At 34.9% G+C, this 16308-nt stretch overlaps 2 protein-coding genes across 3 annotated transcripts in view; both read left to right on the top strand.

Moving 5' to 3' along the window:
- LOC134235967 (dynactin subunit 3-like) overlaps window positions 1–887 on the top strand; it is a 14567-nt gene extending 13680 nt beyond the window's left edge. For both annotated transcript variants that reach the window (XM_062718147.1, XM_062718146.1), the window contains 2 exons: window positions 202–261; window positions 668–887. In XM_062718147.1, coding sequence (XP_062574131.1) covers window positions 202–261; window positions 668–751 — 144 coding nt within the window. In that variant the 3' untranslated portion in view covers window positions 752–887. The remainder of the gene's footprint in view (window positions 1–201; window positions 262–667) is intronic.
- A 3698-nt stretch (window positions 888–4585) lies between these two features.
- On the top strand, window positions 4586–8190 carry LOC134235970 (uncharacterized). Its single transcript, XM_062718150.1, has 2 exons — window positions 4586–5632; window positions 6701–8190. Exons 1-2 carry the CDS (start codon window positions 4598–4600, stop codon window positions 8150–8152), a joined length of 2487 nt encoding a protein of 828 aa, XP_062574134.1. The 5' UTR covers window positions 4586–4597; the 3' UTR covers window positions 8153–8190.
- Window positions 8191–16308: the final 8118 nt, after the last annotated feature.

The raw sequence follows: 16308 nt of genomic DNA, 5'->3' as shown, positions 1-16308 counted from the left end.
AATATGACTTCGCAGTATGTTGTGAATTTTGCAATATCTATGTTCGTACTAAACAAGTTTTACTGTAACATGTTTGTAACTATAAAGAGATATCAGGGTAATGGATGCGTACAATTAAAAAAATTAATAAATGATTGAACTTTTAACAGTATAATGATATACTAGTATTGTTGTATTGACATGATTGTAATTTAATTTCAGGACCAAACTTCAGACCTTACAGATGAGGCAAGAAAGTTGCTTGCAACATATAACAATATTGTATCCTTTATGTTCATGTTTGATTTGTACCTGTACATTTCTGAATATACAGTGGAGCCTCATTTATCCAGACGCTTTGGTTCCTAATGTGTATTGTTGCACAATTTTACCAGAAGCACCACTAACAGTATAAAGGTACTTTCATTTAAATAGCGCTGATTAGATGAACTACATGTAAAAAGTCTTCATCAACAGACCATTTCACAAATTCAAGTTCTAACATTGAGTAATTTCCAAATAATTATAATATGAAAATTCACAGTGTTCTGGAATCTAATAATTTTTCTGATAATGTACATGTAGTATTAAATGGTTATTTTTTTAACAATTGAAATAACCCCCTTCCTTTGAAAGAATCAATAAAATACTGTTGATCTCTGAGGTACCTATCCTTGACAACAAACAGATAAGCTTGGTATCCAGGCAGTTTGTCCACTGGGATGAAGTACTGACCAGTATAGAGTCTAAGACAACAAAGACCAAAGACTAAGGTGTCATCAGGAAAATGGTGTTAGTGCAATATTTAATAATAAAACTTAACTGTAAAATATAAGTTCATTATTGAGCTATATTACTTTTGTCTATTTTTTTCTTTTGTTTCATTATGATTAAATTGATAACCAGTTTTTGTACTCTTTTCTTGAGTTAGGAGAGAATTTAAGATTCTGTTAAAACTTCAGAGACCTTATTCACAAAGCGTTCGTAAATTCCACAGTCATGGTGAGTTTGTGGAAGGATTGTCAAATTTTACGGAAAGATAATGGGTGGTTTACAGCGAATTAACGAAGCTCCTGTTAACTGCAAGAAAGTTTGTTCACCAGTTTAGAGTGACATTTATACTAAGATAATAAATATGATATGAGCTCAAATTAAAAATATTAACATAAATTTTTAACTGTAGTAATAAAGTTGAGCTATTTATTTCCACCAAAAGTCAATGTATGGAGTTCGTTTGTACAGTAAAGGACAACATAGGCTAAGATCCCTTTTTGGCCCCTGATTTGTTGTGTTCTTTTGGAATGTTGCAATATTTTATAAATAAAAACCTGTTGTCACCCCTCAATAGATCAGCAAACAGAGAGGTTAAGCAGATGATCTTGTACATCTCTATGTGCCTAGGGAAATCCCTTAATTTACTGTGATTTATGTCATCAGTTTTGCATACCGCATAGGTCTACAATTTTTACACAACGTGTGGATTCATCAGTACACGGGGGTGAAAATGTGTACTTCTCAAACTTGTATGTGTAGCTCCTAAACCTTTTCATTGGTCATGTGCAAAATTAATTTATTTTAAAAGAATCTAATGGTACATACAGGTACTCTGAAGTTGATACAGTAGAACTCGTTTTGTACGAACACGGATATAGCGAATTCACGGATATAGCGAAGTTTTTCTGGGTCCCCGGCAAAATTCTTAACAAACCTTTGTAAATTTTTACGGTTATAACGAACTCTGATATAACGAATTAACGGATATAGCGAACTGATTTTGAGTCCCGTTGAGGTTAAATATAATAAAATTTACATCTTTTACAACGAACTTTCAAAGATTATAAAAAAAAAATTTGATAAAGTGAACTGACTTTATTTTCTTTTAGCATTTGTATATAAAATTCAATTCATAATAAAACCTAAGTTATCGTAGATATGTTTTGTCATACTTGCTTCCCTGACATATTTGGTAGTAATACTTGAAGGAAAACATGCATATTGCGAATTCGCTATAATGATTATACGAATTCGTTATACGGTTATAACGAATTACGGATATAACGAATTCAATTCACAGGTCCCAAGGACTTCGCTATAACCGAGTTTTACTGTATTAAAAAAGATGCTGGAATTTCTAATTGACAATATCCATGTGGGTTTTGGAGACCAGATCTTCCAACAATCTATTGGAATTTCCATGGTTACCAATTGGGCTTTGTTATTAGCAGACCTTTTTTATATTCATATGAAGCAGAATTTGTTCAAAATATTTTACCTGAAAAGAAGGAAAAACTTTTTGTGGGCTTGATATATCGATGTTGTATTGTGAAATAACAATAGTTATTTCCTTTCTTATGTTGACTCATACCCCAGTGATCTTGAAATTAAAGATACCATAGAATCTGACATATCTGTTTCATATTTGGATCTATTCCTAGACAGAGACGTTAATGGTATTCTAACAACAAAGCTTTATAATAAACATGATGACTTTATTTTTTCAATCTTCAACTTCCCTTACTTAGCATGCAACATATACCTTATGTTGCAACATACCTTTGTCACCTGCATTCAGAGTTACATATCTCTCAGTTGATTTGATACAGAAGAGCATGCTCTTCGTATGAACAATTTCTAAAATGAAGTAAGTTATTGACAAACAAGTTGATGAAGCAAGAATTCAGCAGTCTTTTAAAATTATTATTTCGTACGTTCTATGCTCTACGTATGAACAATTTCTAAAATGAGGTAAGTTATTGACAAACAAGTTGATGAAGCAAGAATTCAGCAGTCTCGTTTAAAGTCATTATTTTGTAAGTTCTATTGTCGAGACAATGATCTGTCAGAAAATACAATTTGTTATTAAGTCAAATGCTGACTGACTTTTTCCATACTGATTGTTAGACCATTATTTATATACTGAATTGTCCACGGATTTTTCCGTTTTTCCCCGAACAAGCCAAGAATCGTTACATTATACTCAGATGACCATTAAGGTCCTTAGGTCTCTAACATGTAATTGTATTTACTAGTATTCATTTATTTATTTATTTTTTGAAAGAAGGCTTTCACCTGCCGTTCAAAGTCCTGACTGAATATTTTTTTTAAAAAAAAGGCTTTCACCTGCCGTTCAAAGTCCTGACTGAAATTAAAAGCTTGCTGACAATTACCACATTTGGATATTAGGAAGACGCATTATTTAATGTTCTTATTACGGATTTGGTCATGTAGAATTTCCCTGAGAATCTATATAATTCGAGAGGAAAATACAAATAATGATATCGACTTAAATTGGCTAGACTGTAATTTCTTTGGAGATAGGGAAACAGATAGACCGAGCACCTGTTAGAGACGATATAGAGAAATCCGAACAGCCAGAACCTAAGGATAATGAGTAACCTTGTTCTTTTGGTAATGGTGAGTATAATTATGTTAATTAATATAGCTATTCTAATGAGGGAATCTCGAGATTTCCTTTAGAAAAGATATACAAGTTCAATTTTCTATGGACATGAACAGTTCCATCTCAATTTTTACACAAATCTATTATTTTCTCATATATCTGTAATATAATTTTCTATTGTGCAAAATCTTACCTAATCGATTTTTTTCAATTATTCTTATGTATACGAAATATCCTGGTGAGCTTGACATAAAAGATGCCAGAGAGTCTGACATATCTATTTCATATTTGGATATTTAACTTATAATATTGTATAAAAAAAACGTTAATGGTAATCTAACAAACAAGCTCTATGATAAACGTGATGGCTTTAACTTTTCTATTTTCAATTTCCCTTACTTATGCGCAATATACCTTCATCACCTGCATACGGAGTTTATGTATCTCAGTTGCTTCGATACCAAAGAGCATGCTCTACGTATGAACATTTTCTAAAACGGGGTAAATTATTGACAAACAAGTTGATGAAACAAGATTATCAGCAGTCTCGATTAAAGTCATCATTTTGTAAGTTCTATAGTCGATACAATGACCTTTTCAGCAAATACAATTTATCATTGAGTCAAATACTGACTGATGATTTTCATACTAATTGATAGTCCATTATTTATACACTGAATTGACGACGGTTTTTTCCGTTATTTCCCGATCATGACAAGGAGCACACGGCGGGTGGTATCAGTCGGCAGGGGATGCTCACTCCTCCATGGCACCTGATCCCACCTCTGATGTTTTGAGATCCGTGTTTGCTCTGTTCCTATTTTGTATTATTTTATGGACTTTTGATCTTGAATACTGTTCGAATTATCTCCATATGTTTCATTTAGTAGTAAAAGTTGAAACGTGTAGTCATGTGACAAGTAAATTTGTTCACTGTCTACTTGAGCAAAAATGCCTTTACATGTACCAGACAAGTATCAAACCGGAATACATCTAATTCATGAATTTTGATCCATTCTCATTTGTACAAACACAAGACTTTTGAAGAAGGAGGAACGAATATAAAGTTATTATCATTGGGAACGGATTAAAACCGCGCCATTGCCTGCAATGATATATTGCAATAATGTTTCTTTCAAAAATATCGCTGAAATAGTTGTCTCTGAAGTAGTTGATTTTTTTTGTCTCTCCAGAATACATTTCTTTATTTGCCAGATCATGGGTCGGGTAATTACTTGTACTGCTACAAACCATACGATCAACATGGCGGACAACAAAACTGTCTGGATTCAGGATGACCGAATTCGGCAATTGATTAGAGATTACATGTTATTTTGTCCTAATCAAGACGTGTGCCTTGGGCCGGAGATGATAAATATTGTGAGTGTTACTACAACCCAGAAAATGGCGTGTTCAGAATGCAGTTGTAGAGAGGATTGCTACCGGAAGTCCAATTGCTGCCCTTCTGTAGTTCATTTAAACAATACCAACGATTCCATAAAGGTAAATGATCAACTAATCTGCACTCAAACAGAATTCAAAGCTCCTGGATTCAGCTATAATGAAACAGGAGGAAATATGTACTGGATGATCGCCACATGTCCTCCAAGCTATCCCAACAAGGACATTTTGAATAATTGTACTCAGAATGTTTCCTTGACTTCAAACAGAGACGTGTCATTTTACAGGCCAGTAACATCGGCTGCTACCAATGAAACTTACAAGAATGTCTTCTGTGCTTTATGTCACGGCGAAAATAGAAATGCTATCATCCGCTGGAAAATGTTCGTCGAAACTGATGTACAAAAGAGCATCCTAGACGTAAGAGAGACGGAAGAAAAACTCTTCGAGTTGATGGCGTCAAGCAACATCGATGTAGGTGTTGTCTTTTTGCCACCAGACTCATTCAAAAACCACACCGAGACCTGCTTTACTGATTACATATCCTCGTGCAATGTATCAGGTCTGTGGACCGCTTATGATCAGGTCACCAGAGAAGCATGCGAAGACACCAATTTGATATCCATTTTTACAGATTGTACTGACCTTTACAAGAACGTTTACTGTGCCATCTGTAACCAGAGGGATCCGTACCGTTCTCTGAGCTATTACTGTCCAAAGACCATCTCTCAAATCATCCAGATTCCCAACGATACTTCGGTAATCCTGAGGTACTCTGGACCAAGTTCTCAACTCCTAGGTCATAAACACGGTCCAAACTGTGGTTCAGGGGAGATTTACGATCCTAAGAAGGTATATATTTTTTTTATTTTTCATGATTTCATGAGTATTTAAAAATTTTTTTATAATCATGTTGCTGTTTAACTCATTTGAGCTTAACTTAAAAGGTAAAATTGCCAAATTAGGACACATGAAGGCATTCTCATATCGAGTTGAATTTAAATTTTAAAGGGATGAGAAAATTGTAGAAAGTTAACCTTTGTTATAGACTAACATGTGATCATAAATAATCGGTAATCATGCATTTCCTTACTGAGTAATTGTAACCAAATCGACTTCTCTTTGAACAAGCTAGGTGTGTTTGTGAAATATTGATGCCCCCGTACGACAGTTTATGGCAAGTCAAACTTCAAAGTCAAAAGGTCATAAATGTTGGTATCAAAAGGAAGGTCTTTTCACAAGGAATTCACCTGTAAAATATGAAAGTCCTAGTACAGACTGTTAAAAAGTTTTGGCCAGATTAAAGTTTTTTACGAAGTGGGTCTAAACTATTACCATTTGAAAGATTTTGTCACAATAATTAAATACACATGTGAAATATGAAAGCCATAGCCCTAGCATGTCAAAAGTTATGGACAGGGTTAAAGTTTCCGCGGACCATCAGGCAATCAGATTAACAGGACAAAAACTATATACTGTGTATCTTCGATAATGAGGTCATAAAAATATTTGTATTGCTTTTTAATTATTCTATCGTGATCGGGAGGTCATGAGTGCCGAGTAAAGGTCAAACTTTGAAGCCCTTCACCAATATACGTCTCTATATTTAATATGAAATATTATACTCGAATGTGATGTAAAACAACATACAATCATTCAATGGTAATATCAGGGTCCTATATGAAACATGGAGATACCGAACTATATACTAATTATACACTAGTACGTGCCTGCTTATATATAAAACAAGTTCAGTTCCATAAAACAAATCTCTGTTATTTTTAAATCTCTAATTGGACTGATTAATTTGTGGTATATTTCCCTACTAGTTTTACAAATACACGAGATAGTGACTTGTATATAAGACAGAAATCAACTGTTAAAATAAACCATCTCAAGAATGTATCAAACTCTTTTCAGAAATCCTGTCTTCAGATCATCTGTGAGAGTGGTTTTGTACTCACTGGACCAAAGTGCCAACCTGTGGTAAACGAAGTTAGCGAGGCCACCTACATATTGAACAGCTTTTTCTGCTTTCACGGCGAATTATCTCGGAAAGTCGTATTGAACCTAATACAGTATGACCTGGAACATATATGTCAAACGTATGAAGAATTAACGGGCTTGCCGATACTTACCAGTAAATGGCCACACTGTGAAACAGTTTCAATATGGTACAAAGTGATGCATCGACATCAGATTCTCTCTATGATGGAACGATTATATAAGATACATAGGACACGGCCCTTCCATAGAGGGCTTGTAAACAATCTATACACATCAATTCATCCCAATTTTTCAATATTTATCAATGGTCCTGAATTTGTTAACTCTATATCATCTATGCATTACCCAAGTAAGAAGTGTCTGCAGTGTTCAAGATCCCCCTCTCTGACTTTTGCTTTAGCTCCTTGGCAGACCTGTCCGAGAGTACTCGTTGAACGTTCCAGGATGTACCTTTTACATGAAACGCTCTCATTCTGCTTCAACGAATACGATGCCTGTATTAACAATTCTTACGTAAGGGTTTCGGATGATGGCCAATATTTCGGAGTATGTATTGACCAGTACTTACAGGCCGTAAGGAGCACATACACCGGTGTAACCTCTGAAGCAGACGGTCTTTACTCCTTCATTGTCTGTATACTTCTTGCTTTGCTAGCATGCTTGTTTCACGTGATATCTACCGTGTTTCTAAACCAAAACTGGTCCTCTTTTGCTCTCTCTCAAATGGGTCAGTCTCTGACTTATTTCATCATGAATTTCATTAGAATTCTGATTCGACTAGTCTTTCTTGGTGAGCAGGTTTGTGGGGTTCTTGGAATGATCATACATTTTCTTTTTCTCTCTGTCTCCGTCTGGTCCAGCATTGCCTGTATTGATCTGACACGCTCCATCTTGACCTTAACAAAATCTGGAATTAGAGAACAACACAGACCAATTCGATTTGCTGCTTATGCTGCCATAAACCTTGCACTTTGTTGTCTTTTTGTTGTTTCCAATACTTTTCCAAACCTCGATGCAGACGATTCTTTGCTTGGCTACTCGACTTCCGCTTGTGAAATTTCCTCGTCCATGATGAATGCGGTTACTCTTGGTTTGCCTGTCAGTATTTCTCTCCTTGTTGACTTTGTGTCCTTCATTTGGATTTATTTTAAAGTTGGTGGAATTGTCACTTTTATGCCCTGCCCAGAGCTGAAGTGGGTAAAATCCTTTTTAGTCGTTGCCTTTTTGGTGTGGTTATCCTGGCTTTTAGACTTGCTTGTGTCTGTGACTGGGGTCACAATTTTCGATTCTCTTCATACAATGACAATAGGCTTGATTGGAATATTCATGTTTATTTGCTACAGCCCGGCGTTTTCTGATGAGTAGATTACTGTAATTACCAACACTGTAATTTATCAAGGAATATATTAAATGAATAATGCATAAAACGGCAAACTGGGAATTTTTTGTAAATTGTAATTTTTTTGACAAAGTCTTGATCGCTTAATTGGTATGCCTTTTTGATCCTTTAGAAAACAGAATATGGTTATTATACTGAAATTAACTAAAAGGAACATCTAGAATTTGCTTGTTTGACTGAAAAATATTAAAAATAATATGTGACGGATCCACAAACATATCCTTTTCATTCGAAAGCAAGCAGTTGAATAAATTTGATGAAAAAGGTGACAATAATGAACAGTGATCTATTAAAAAAAACCTTAACATACAGTACAAATCTGTAATCAGGGCAAAGCAAACCCCGGAAATTTGAGAGGTGAAATCAGATGTCTAGGAGGAAATTGTTAAATCGAGTTAAATTGTTTAAGATACATTTTTCTTTGAATGATTAGAATTTTTTCCGAAAAAATGAATTATACATATCCTTACATCAATGTATTATTGAAATATATGGAGTGAAACATATGGAGATAAAGAACAGTATTCAAGATCAAAAGTCCATAAAACAATACAAAATGGGAGCAGAGCGACCTCCAAAATATATGAGGTGGGATCAGGTGCCATGGAGGAGTGAGCATCCCCTGCCTACCGGTCACACCCGCCTTGTGCTCCATTGTCATGATCGGGAAATAACGGAGAAATCCGTTGTCAATTCAGTGTATAAATAATGGACTAACAATTAATGTGAAAAACGTCAGCCAGCATTTGACTCAATGATAAATTGTATTTGCCGACAAACTTACGAAATTATGATTTGAAACTAGACTGCTGATATTCTTGTTTCATCAACTCGTTTTAGAAATTGTCCATACGTTGATCGTGCTCTTGCGTATCAAATTAACTGAGAGATATAAGCCCTTTTATGCAGGTGATGAAGATATATTGCTGCATGAGTAAGGGAAGTTAACGATTGAAAACTTAAAGTCATTAGGTTTATCCTAATGCTTGGTTGTTAAATTACTATTAACTTCTTTTCAAGTAAAATATCTAGATATGATTCATATGAAACAGATGTGCCCGACTCTATGGTCTTTTATTTCAATCTCACCTAGATATACTAGTAGCGAGTCGATGTAAGAATGAAATTAACCATTGTTAATTAATTAACGATACTTCGACTTGTGCACCTCCTATTTTACCTTTTGGTCCTACACATATTTTGGTTTTCCTATAAGAAAACATGGACACTGTCATTCCTTCTGTAATACTGAATGGTACCCATCTCTAATCCGCAACTCCTTCTATACCACTGAATAAAATTAAACGTTACTTTCACAGATTTTTGCATAATGCCATTGTGAACCCCTATTTTACTTTTTTGATACTGTATAGGGGATTGATTTCACGGGTTGTAATTTTCACGTTTTTCTCTCATCTGACACGATCGCGGTTTCTTGAATTCGCGGAATTGGTTTATAATAAAAGTTATCTCCCTTGTCTATATCCGTTATATCCATACCATAGCTACACGACATTAATCAGCGTTATGTCTTTATCTCACGAACAACAGGGTAGATTAATATAAAATTGTTAGATTTAATAAATAATTGACAATTAATTGAAACAAGTGCAGTTATCAAAAGTCCTTGACGAAAAAACGTCATATCACTTTCCTATATGCTATTTCGATGAGTGCATGTACACCACAATATCTTCAACACAACGCGGCGAAAAACCACTGGGTAATAAATGTGTTAAAACAGGACGACGAAAAATATCCTTCCGCATCTTCAGTAAGTTCGATAGTTATCTGAATGATTTTTTAAAACCAAAATGTCGATAAAAACTAATATGCACTATAATTAATGCAGGTAACAAATACACATGGTAACACTTTACGCACGGGTAATCAAAACCCATGGCCCACGTGTTTTGATTGAAGAAAGATGTAGTGTTGACCATTAAAACAGCTTTTTAACAAATACAGGTTATTATCTGCCATTATTTTGAATTAAATGAAAGCGTGATAATTAAAATAATTATATAACAAGTACGGTACTACTCATAATTACTGAAATGACCTTGTACTGAGTGTACATGTATATAAATCTATCGTAGTCTATTCTCAAATTTCCAAATAAAACAAAATTTTGAAAATTTATTCCCTGTTTCTTGATTATTCACAGATTTATCAACACTGTCAATATTGCGAATATTAACACCGCGAGTTATTTTCCCCCTATACAGTATGACACTTATTTTAAGTCTCCCAAAGCCAAACATGGACTTTGTCATTATAATCATATGGAAGGCGAGGGAAAGGGTATCATTTATTGAGTTGAGTACAGTAGTACGCCAACGCTGTCTGCTTTCTCCCACCCTGTTTAACATTTTTCTTGAAAGGGTTATGGAAGATGCTTTCGATGATCACAAAGGCACAGTCTCCAGGAAGAACTGTCACAAATCTGCGATTCGCTGATGACATAGATGGCCTTGCAGAGAAATAGACTGGGCTAACCAGCTTTGACCAAGCAGCTTCTGTCTATGGTAAGGAGATAAGTGCAGAAAAAACAAAGTTGATGACCAACAACACTCAAGGATCACCTCAAAAGTCAAGGTATGCGGAACATGTCTGGAAACAGTGAAAACACTCAAGGATCACCTCAAAAGTCAAGGTCTGCGGAACATGTCTGGAAACAGTGAAGACATTCAAGTACCTCAGATCCATCATATCAGACGAAGCTTCCAAAACCAGTGATTATAGCAAGAATTGCACAAACAACTACAGCATTAGCGAAATTACAAACCATCTAAAGAGACAGAAATATCACTCTGCGCTTGAAAATTTAGCTAATGCTTTCCCTTGCTATGTTGGTCTTCCTATATGCCTGTGAAACCTGGACTCTCACTGCTGAGTTAGAGAAGGTGATTTTGAGCACCGAGATGAGATGCTATAGGAAAATACTAGGCATCAATTACACTGATCATGTGACTAATGCAGAGGTCCACAGAAGCTATAGGACCTCACGAAGACCTTCTCACTGTCGTCAAGATGTAAGGTTGTATGGCCACGTTTCCCTGTAGCCCTGCAAAGACTATCCTGCAAGGTACAGTGAAAGGAGGACGAAGATGGGGAAGACAAAAGAAGAGGTGGGAAGATAACATCCCTGGGTGGACTGGACTGAGCCTTGCAGAATCCCATAGAGCGACAGAAAATAGAGAATTATGGATGACAGTGGTGGATAAGTCTTCAAAGGTGCCCCAAAGACATCCACGTAAGACAAGGCATAGGTGATGGTGAGGTGAGGTGAATACTCACAGAACCTTTAGTTTAGAATGTAATGCTTAAATTAAACCAACTGAGGAGGATTTCTAAATCATTTTTTTCTAACCCAAAAACTAGGAATTCAAACTGTGAATTCATGTGCCAAAAAGATTCAATTTAATCCTTTTTTTTTTGGGGGGGGGGGGGGGTTAAGTACATTTATTACTAAAATTAATAGTATGTTCTGTTCTCCTTTGACTAGCTTAATTGCTTTTTCCACTGTATTATATGTACACTGTATATGTTTTTATACATGTATATATATTTCATGTATCATTTACACAATTTTGAGAGAATAAATTGATTCCTGCAGAAGTATAGTTTCATACAAACGGAATAAACTTGACGAATTGACAAAAAATTAGTTTAGAATTACTAGTAGTTTTAAAGAATCATATTTACGCTATGATTTAAAAATTGTCCAAACATTATTCTGACGTGCTTTAGAACAAGGTGTTGAATTTCTTTCTTGCATTCTTAAATGATTTCAAGCATTTTACAGACACTTGTAGTTGTCCTATATGTATTTACACTTGCGTCAACGTTTCTTATTATACTGACATAATTTTTCAGTATTACGTCGACGTAATAAAAATAGCTATTCCTGTGAAGAACATTTGATTATACAATCATTATAAAGACAGATACCCTGTTGAAGATTAGGAAATTTTGTTCATTCGACGTAATCAGATAATGATAAACTTTAGTATAATAACTTTAGTAATACTCATTAAGCAGAAGCATAATAAACTAGAGGTACTGTGAACCAAGAGCTCACTAAATGATACCCCGCGTCCCATATCATTAAAATGGCAAAGTCCATATTTTGCTCTGGGAGACCTGAAATAAGAGTCAGATCAAAAAGTAAAAAAAATAGGAGATGCACAGCATTTATGTACTAAAGAATGTGCAAAGATATAATTAGATTTTATTCAGTGGTATTAGAGATGGGTACCCTTCATTATTATAGAAAAAGACGTTTTTAACTTTCCTTTTCATAAACTAAAGGTACTTTGAGCAATGAGCTTACTAAATGATACCCCCGCCTTCCATGTGGTTATAATGGCAAAGTCCAAGTTTTGATCTGGGAGACCAGATTTTCAAAAAGTAAAGTGATGGGTGCCCAATGGCATTATGTAAAAAATCTGTGAAAATATTAAAGGAGGAGTTGTGGATGTGAGTTATACCCTTCAGTATTAGAATGGTCGTGTCCATATTTTGCTCTGAGGAATCCAAAATATGTTTATGATCGAAAAGTGAAATAGAAGGTGCAATGACACAATGTAACGGATAAGAGATGGGTATCCCAAAACGTAACAGACCAACGTACAAACGGACGGACATCCCAATCACTATATACCCTCCCATTTTCGAGCGGGGGGTACATGTATATGGTAAAAAATTTCCCAGACTTTATTTTTTTCAATTATGAAAAGTTTGAAAACTGAAAAGACTGAAAAGAAAGGTTAAAAAAGTCAAGTACCTGTGCAATGTCCGTGTCAGTGAAAAATTCTTACATTAACAATGTTGAAATAAATGTTACGTTATAAAGCACCGATAAATGAACTTAAGCCTCCTCAAAGACCTTTTTAGCTCACCTCAACGAAGTTGGGGGAGCTTATGTAATACCCTCGGCGTCGGCGTCCCGGGTTAAGGTTAGGGTTTTTGGAGCAGTTTTTTTTTTAAGTACTTCTATGTCCTATATTGATTAGACATACATGAAAGATGTTTCTAGTGTGTTTCATTATACCAGTCAAAGTTTCAGATGCTGCAATTTCAGCAAAGGAATGACCAGATTAATGTTTTTGGAGCAGGTTAACATTTTGGGTGCAGTTTTTGGTGTAGGTCTCATTTCTGAGTAATTATAAGCCCTATGTTGACCAAACTTGCTTGGATGGTACATCTTAGGATGCACACTACCAGGCTTGCTTCAGATGCTGAATCTGACCTACATTTTCCGGTTGAGTGAACAGGTTAAAATTTTTGGTGCAGGTCTCATTTCCAAGGTATTGTGAGCCCTATGTTGACCAAACTTGCATGGATGATACATCTTAGGATGCGTACTACCAGACTTGCTTTGGATGCTGAATCTGTCCTACATTTTCCGGTTGAGTGAACAGGTTAAAGTTTTTGGTGCAGGTTTCATTTCCAAGTTACTGTGAGCCCTATAATGACTCAACTTGCATGGATGATACATCTTTGGATGCATACTACCAGACTTGCTTCGGATGCTGAATCTGACCGACATTTTCCAGTTGAGTGAACAGGTTAAAGTTTTTGGTGCAGTTTTCATTTCCAAGTAACTTTGAACCCTATAATGACCAAACTTGCATGGATGTTACATCTAATGGTGCATTCTACTAGGCTGGCTTCGGATGCTGAATCTGACCTACATTTTCTGGATTAGTGAAAAGGTTAGTGTTTTATACAGGTTTCATTTCCAAGTAACATTGAGCTCTATGTTAAGCAAATTTGCATGGATGATACATCTTAGGATGCACACTAATGAACATGCTTCAGATGCTGAATTCGACATACATTTTCCAGATAATGGACCTGGTAAAAGTTATGGGTGCAGGTTTATTACCAAGAAACTCTAAGGCTTTAATAAACCAAACTTACACAAATGATGCATCAAGTTTTGAAAACTCTCAAACTTGCTTCAGATGCTGGATTTAATCACATTTTCATGATGAAGAACTAGTTTGAAGTTTTTATATAGGTCTATTTCAAAGTATCAAAACGAAATTGCATAAATTTTGCAATTTTGGATGTACACTTTTTGTTGGTTAATTGTGTGACTTTGCCTTACTTAAAGACAACATTCGTTGAGGTGAGCTCTGTAATCTCTGATTACCTATGTTTTGTTTTATGTCAAAAGGTGAATGTTTTCTTAATATGCACTGTAAATGCAGGAATATTCAGAGTGTTACTGTTTATGACATATTCATAAAATATCAGACTCGAACGGGATGTGCAACAACAGACAATAAATCAAGAAATTCTTAAATGCCGACATACAACAGATGGCTAATCAAAAACAAGAATGTCCTCAATTATGTAAACATCAGAGGTGGGATCAGGTGCCAATGCGGAGTAAGCATCCCCAGTCACATCAACCGCATTCTCTTCATTGTAATTGGGCACACGGAAAATCAGTGTTAACTAGAGGTACTGTGAGCAATGAGCTCATTAAATGATACCCCCGCCTTCCATATGGTATATAATGACAAAGTTCATGTATTGCCCTGGGAGATCCGAAATAAGTGTTAGATCAAAAGGTAAAATAGGATATGAAAAGCATGATTTTACTTGTCTAATCAACTGAGAAATTCCATCTGCAGATGATAAGGGTATATTGCTAATTAAAGAAACTGCAGTACCTTATTTTACATTTTAAAATGCCAATACAGTAATGCATGTATAAGGTTTTTATGCGCGTTTACAAAATCAAATTGCAGCTACTACGTATTCTAAATCAACAAATTAAACAGTGTACAACCTTCCTAATTGGCATTATTCTGTACAATCCTTTATAAGATATAGAAAAAAAATGTCCTTCTCTAACAAGAGAGATTAATGCAGTCTCATATCTTATAAAAACAATATTTGATAAAGGACACATCAGCTTAATTACTGAAAGTGTTATCAAGGAAAATTTATTTATAACAGGTATACAATTAATATTACATAGTATGGAAAACGTCAGTCAGCATATTATGACTTAATGATTAAATGTATTTGCTGATAAGGTCATTGTATCGACCATAGAACTTACGAAATGATGACTTTTTAAACGAGACTACTGATATTCTTGTTTCAGCAACTAATTTGTTGAGCGTGCTCTTGCGTATCGAATTAACTGAGAGATATAAGCCCTTTTATGCAGGTGATGAAGGTATATTGCTGCATAAGTAAGGGAAGTTGACAATTGAAAAGTTAAAGTCATCAGGTTTATCATAAAGCTTGGTTGTTAGATTACCATTAACGTTTTTTTCAAGTAAAATATCTAGATATGATTCATATGAAACAGAAGTGTGAGACTCTGTGGTATCTTTTATCTCAATCTCACCTGAATATATTGTGTCGACATAAGAACGGAAATAAGCATTGTTAATTGACGATGCTTCGGTTTGTTCACCTATCCGACACATATTTTGGGTTTCCCATAACAAAACATGGACACTGTCATTCCTTCTGTAATACTGAATGGTACCCATCTCGAATCCGCAACTCCTCTTATACCACTGAATTACCAGTAAATCAAACGATACTTTCACAAATTCTTTTCATAATGCTTACCGGTATATGAATAATGAATAATATAAATATCATAGATATGTTAGACTGAAATTCTGTCATCTAAGGAGTTGATTGATAGTCTCTATAATTATAAAAGAGGACTAAAAAAATACACATGTATAAGGATTTATAATTAAAAGTTGGAATTTATATCAAAGGTCATAGAGAACTTCAGGGTGAACATAAACTGACACATATAAAAATGTTTTCCAATTTATTTCAATGCACTTATCTATATTAAGCATTATTAAATTTTAAACCATAACTCCCTATGGCCCCGTCCGTCCTTTTTAAAGTGTCTCCTCCCCCCTCCCTTCTCTATAGGTTGCGAAGATTCATTGCTAACCAGCCCATTTCAGTATATTACATTTACATTAATAAAGTTGGTATTGGTTAAAATTAAAGAGGAAACAATATTTTTTAAGTTGGAATTACCAAGATTAAAGTTGGAATTTCCAACTTTAAAGTTGGAATTGCCAACTTTAAAGTTGGAATTTCCAGCTTTAAAAATATT

This window comes from Saccostrea cucullata, unplaced genomic scaffold (genome assembly GCF_032062105.1).
Source record: "Saccostrea cucullata isolate Sc308-1 unplaced genomic scaffold, CSIRO_AGI_Scuc_v1 ctg236, whole genome shotgun sequence".
NCBI lineage: Eukaryota > Metazoa > Mollusca > Bivalvia > Ostreida > Ostreidae > Saccostrea > Saccostrea cuccullata.
The sequence above is the reverse complement of the archived record's forward strand: the minus strand, read 5'-3'. Positions and strand labels throughout refer to the sequence as shown.

Bases quoted from the DNA above. Each gene is read 5' to 3' on its own strand.
- LOC134235970 (XM_062718150.1), top strand. From the start codon at position 4,598: ATGGGTCGGGTAATTACTTGTACTGCTACAAACCATACGATCAACATG. The intron at 5,633-6,700 runs GTATATATTTTT...AACTCTTTTCAG, and splicing joins AGATTTACGATCCTAAGAAG to AAATCCTGTCTTCAGATCAT.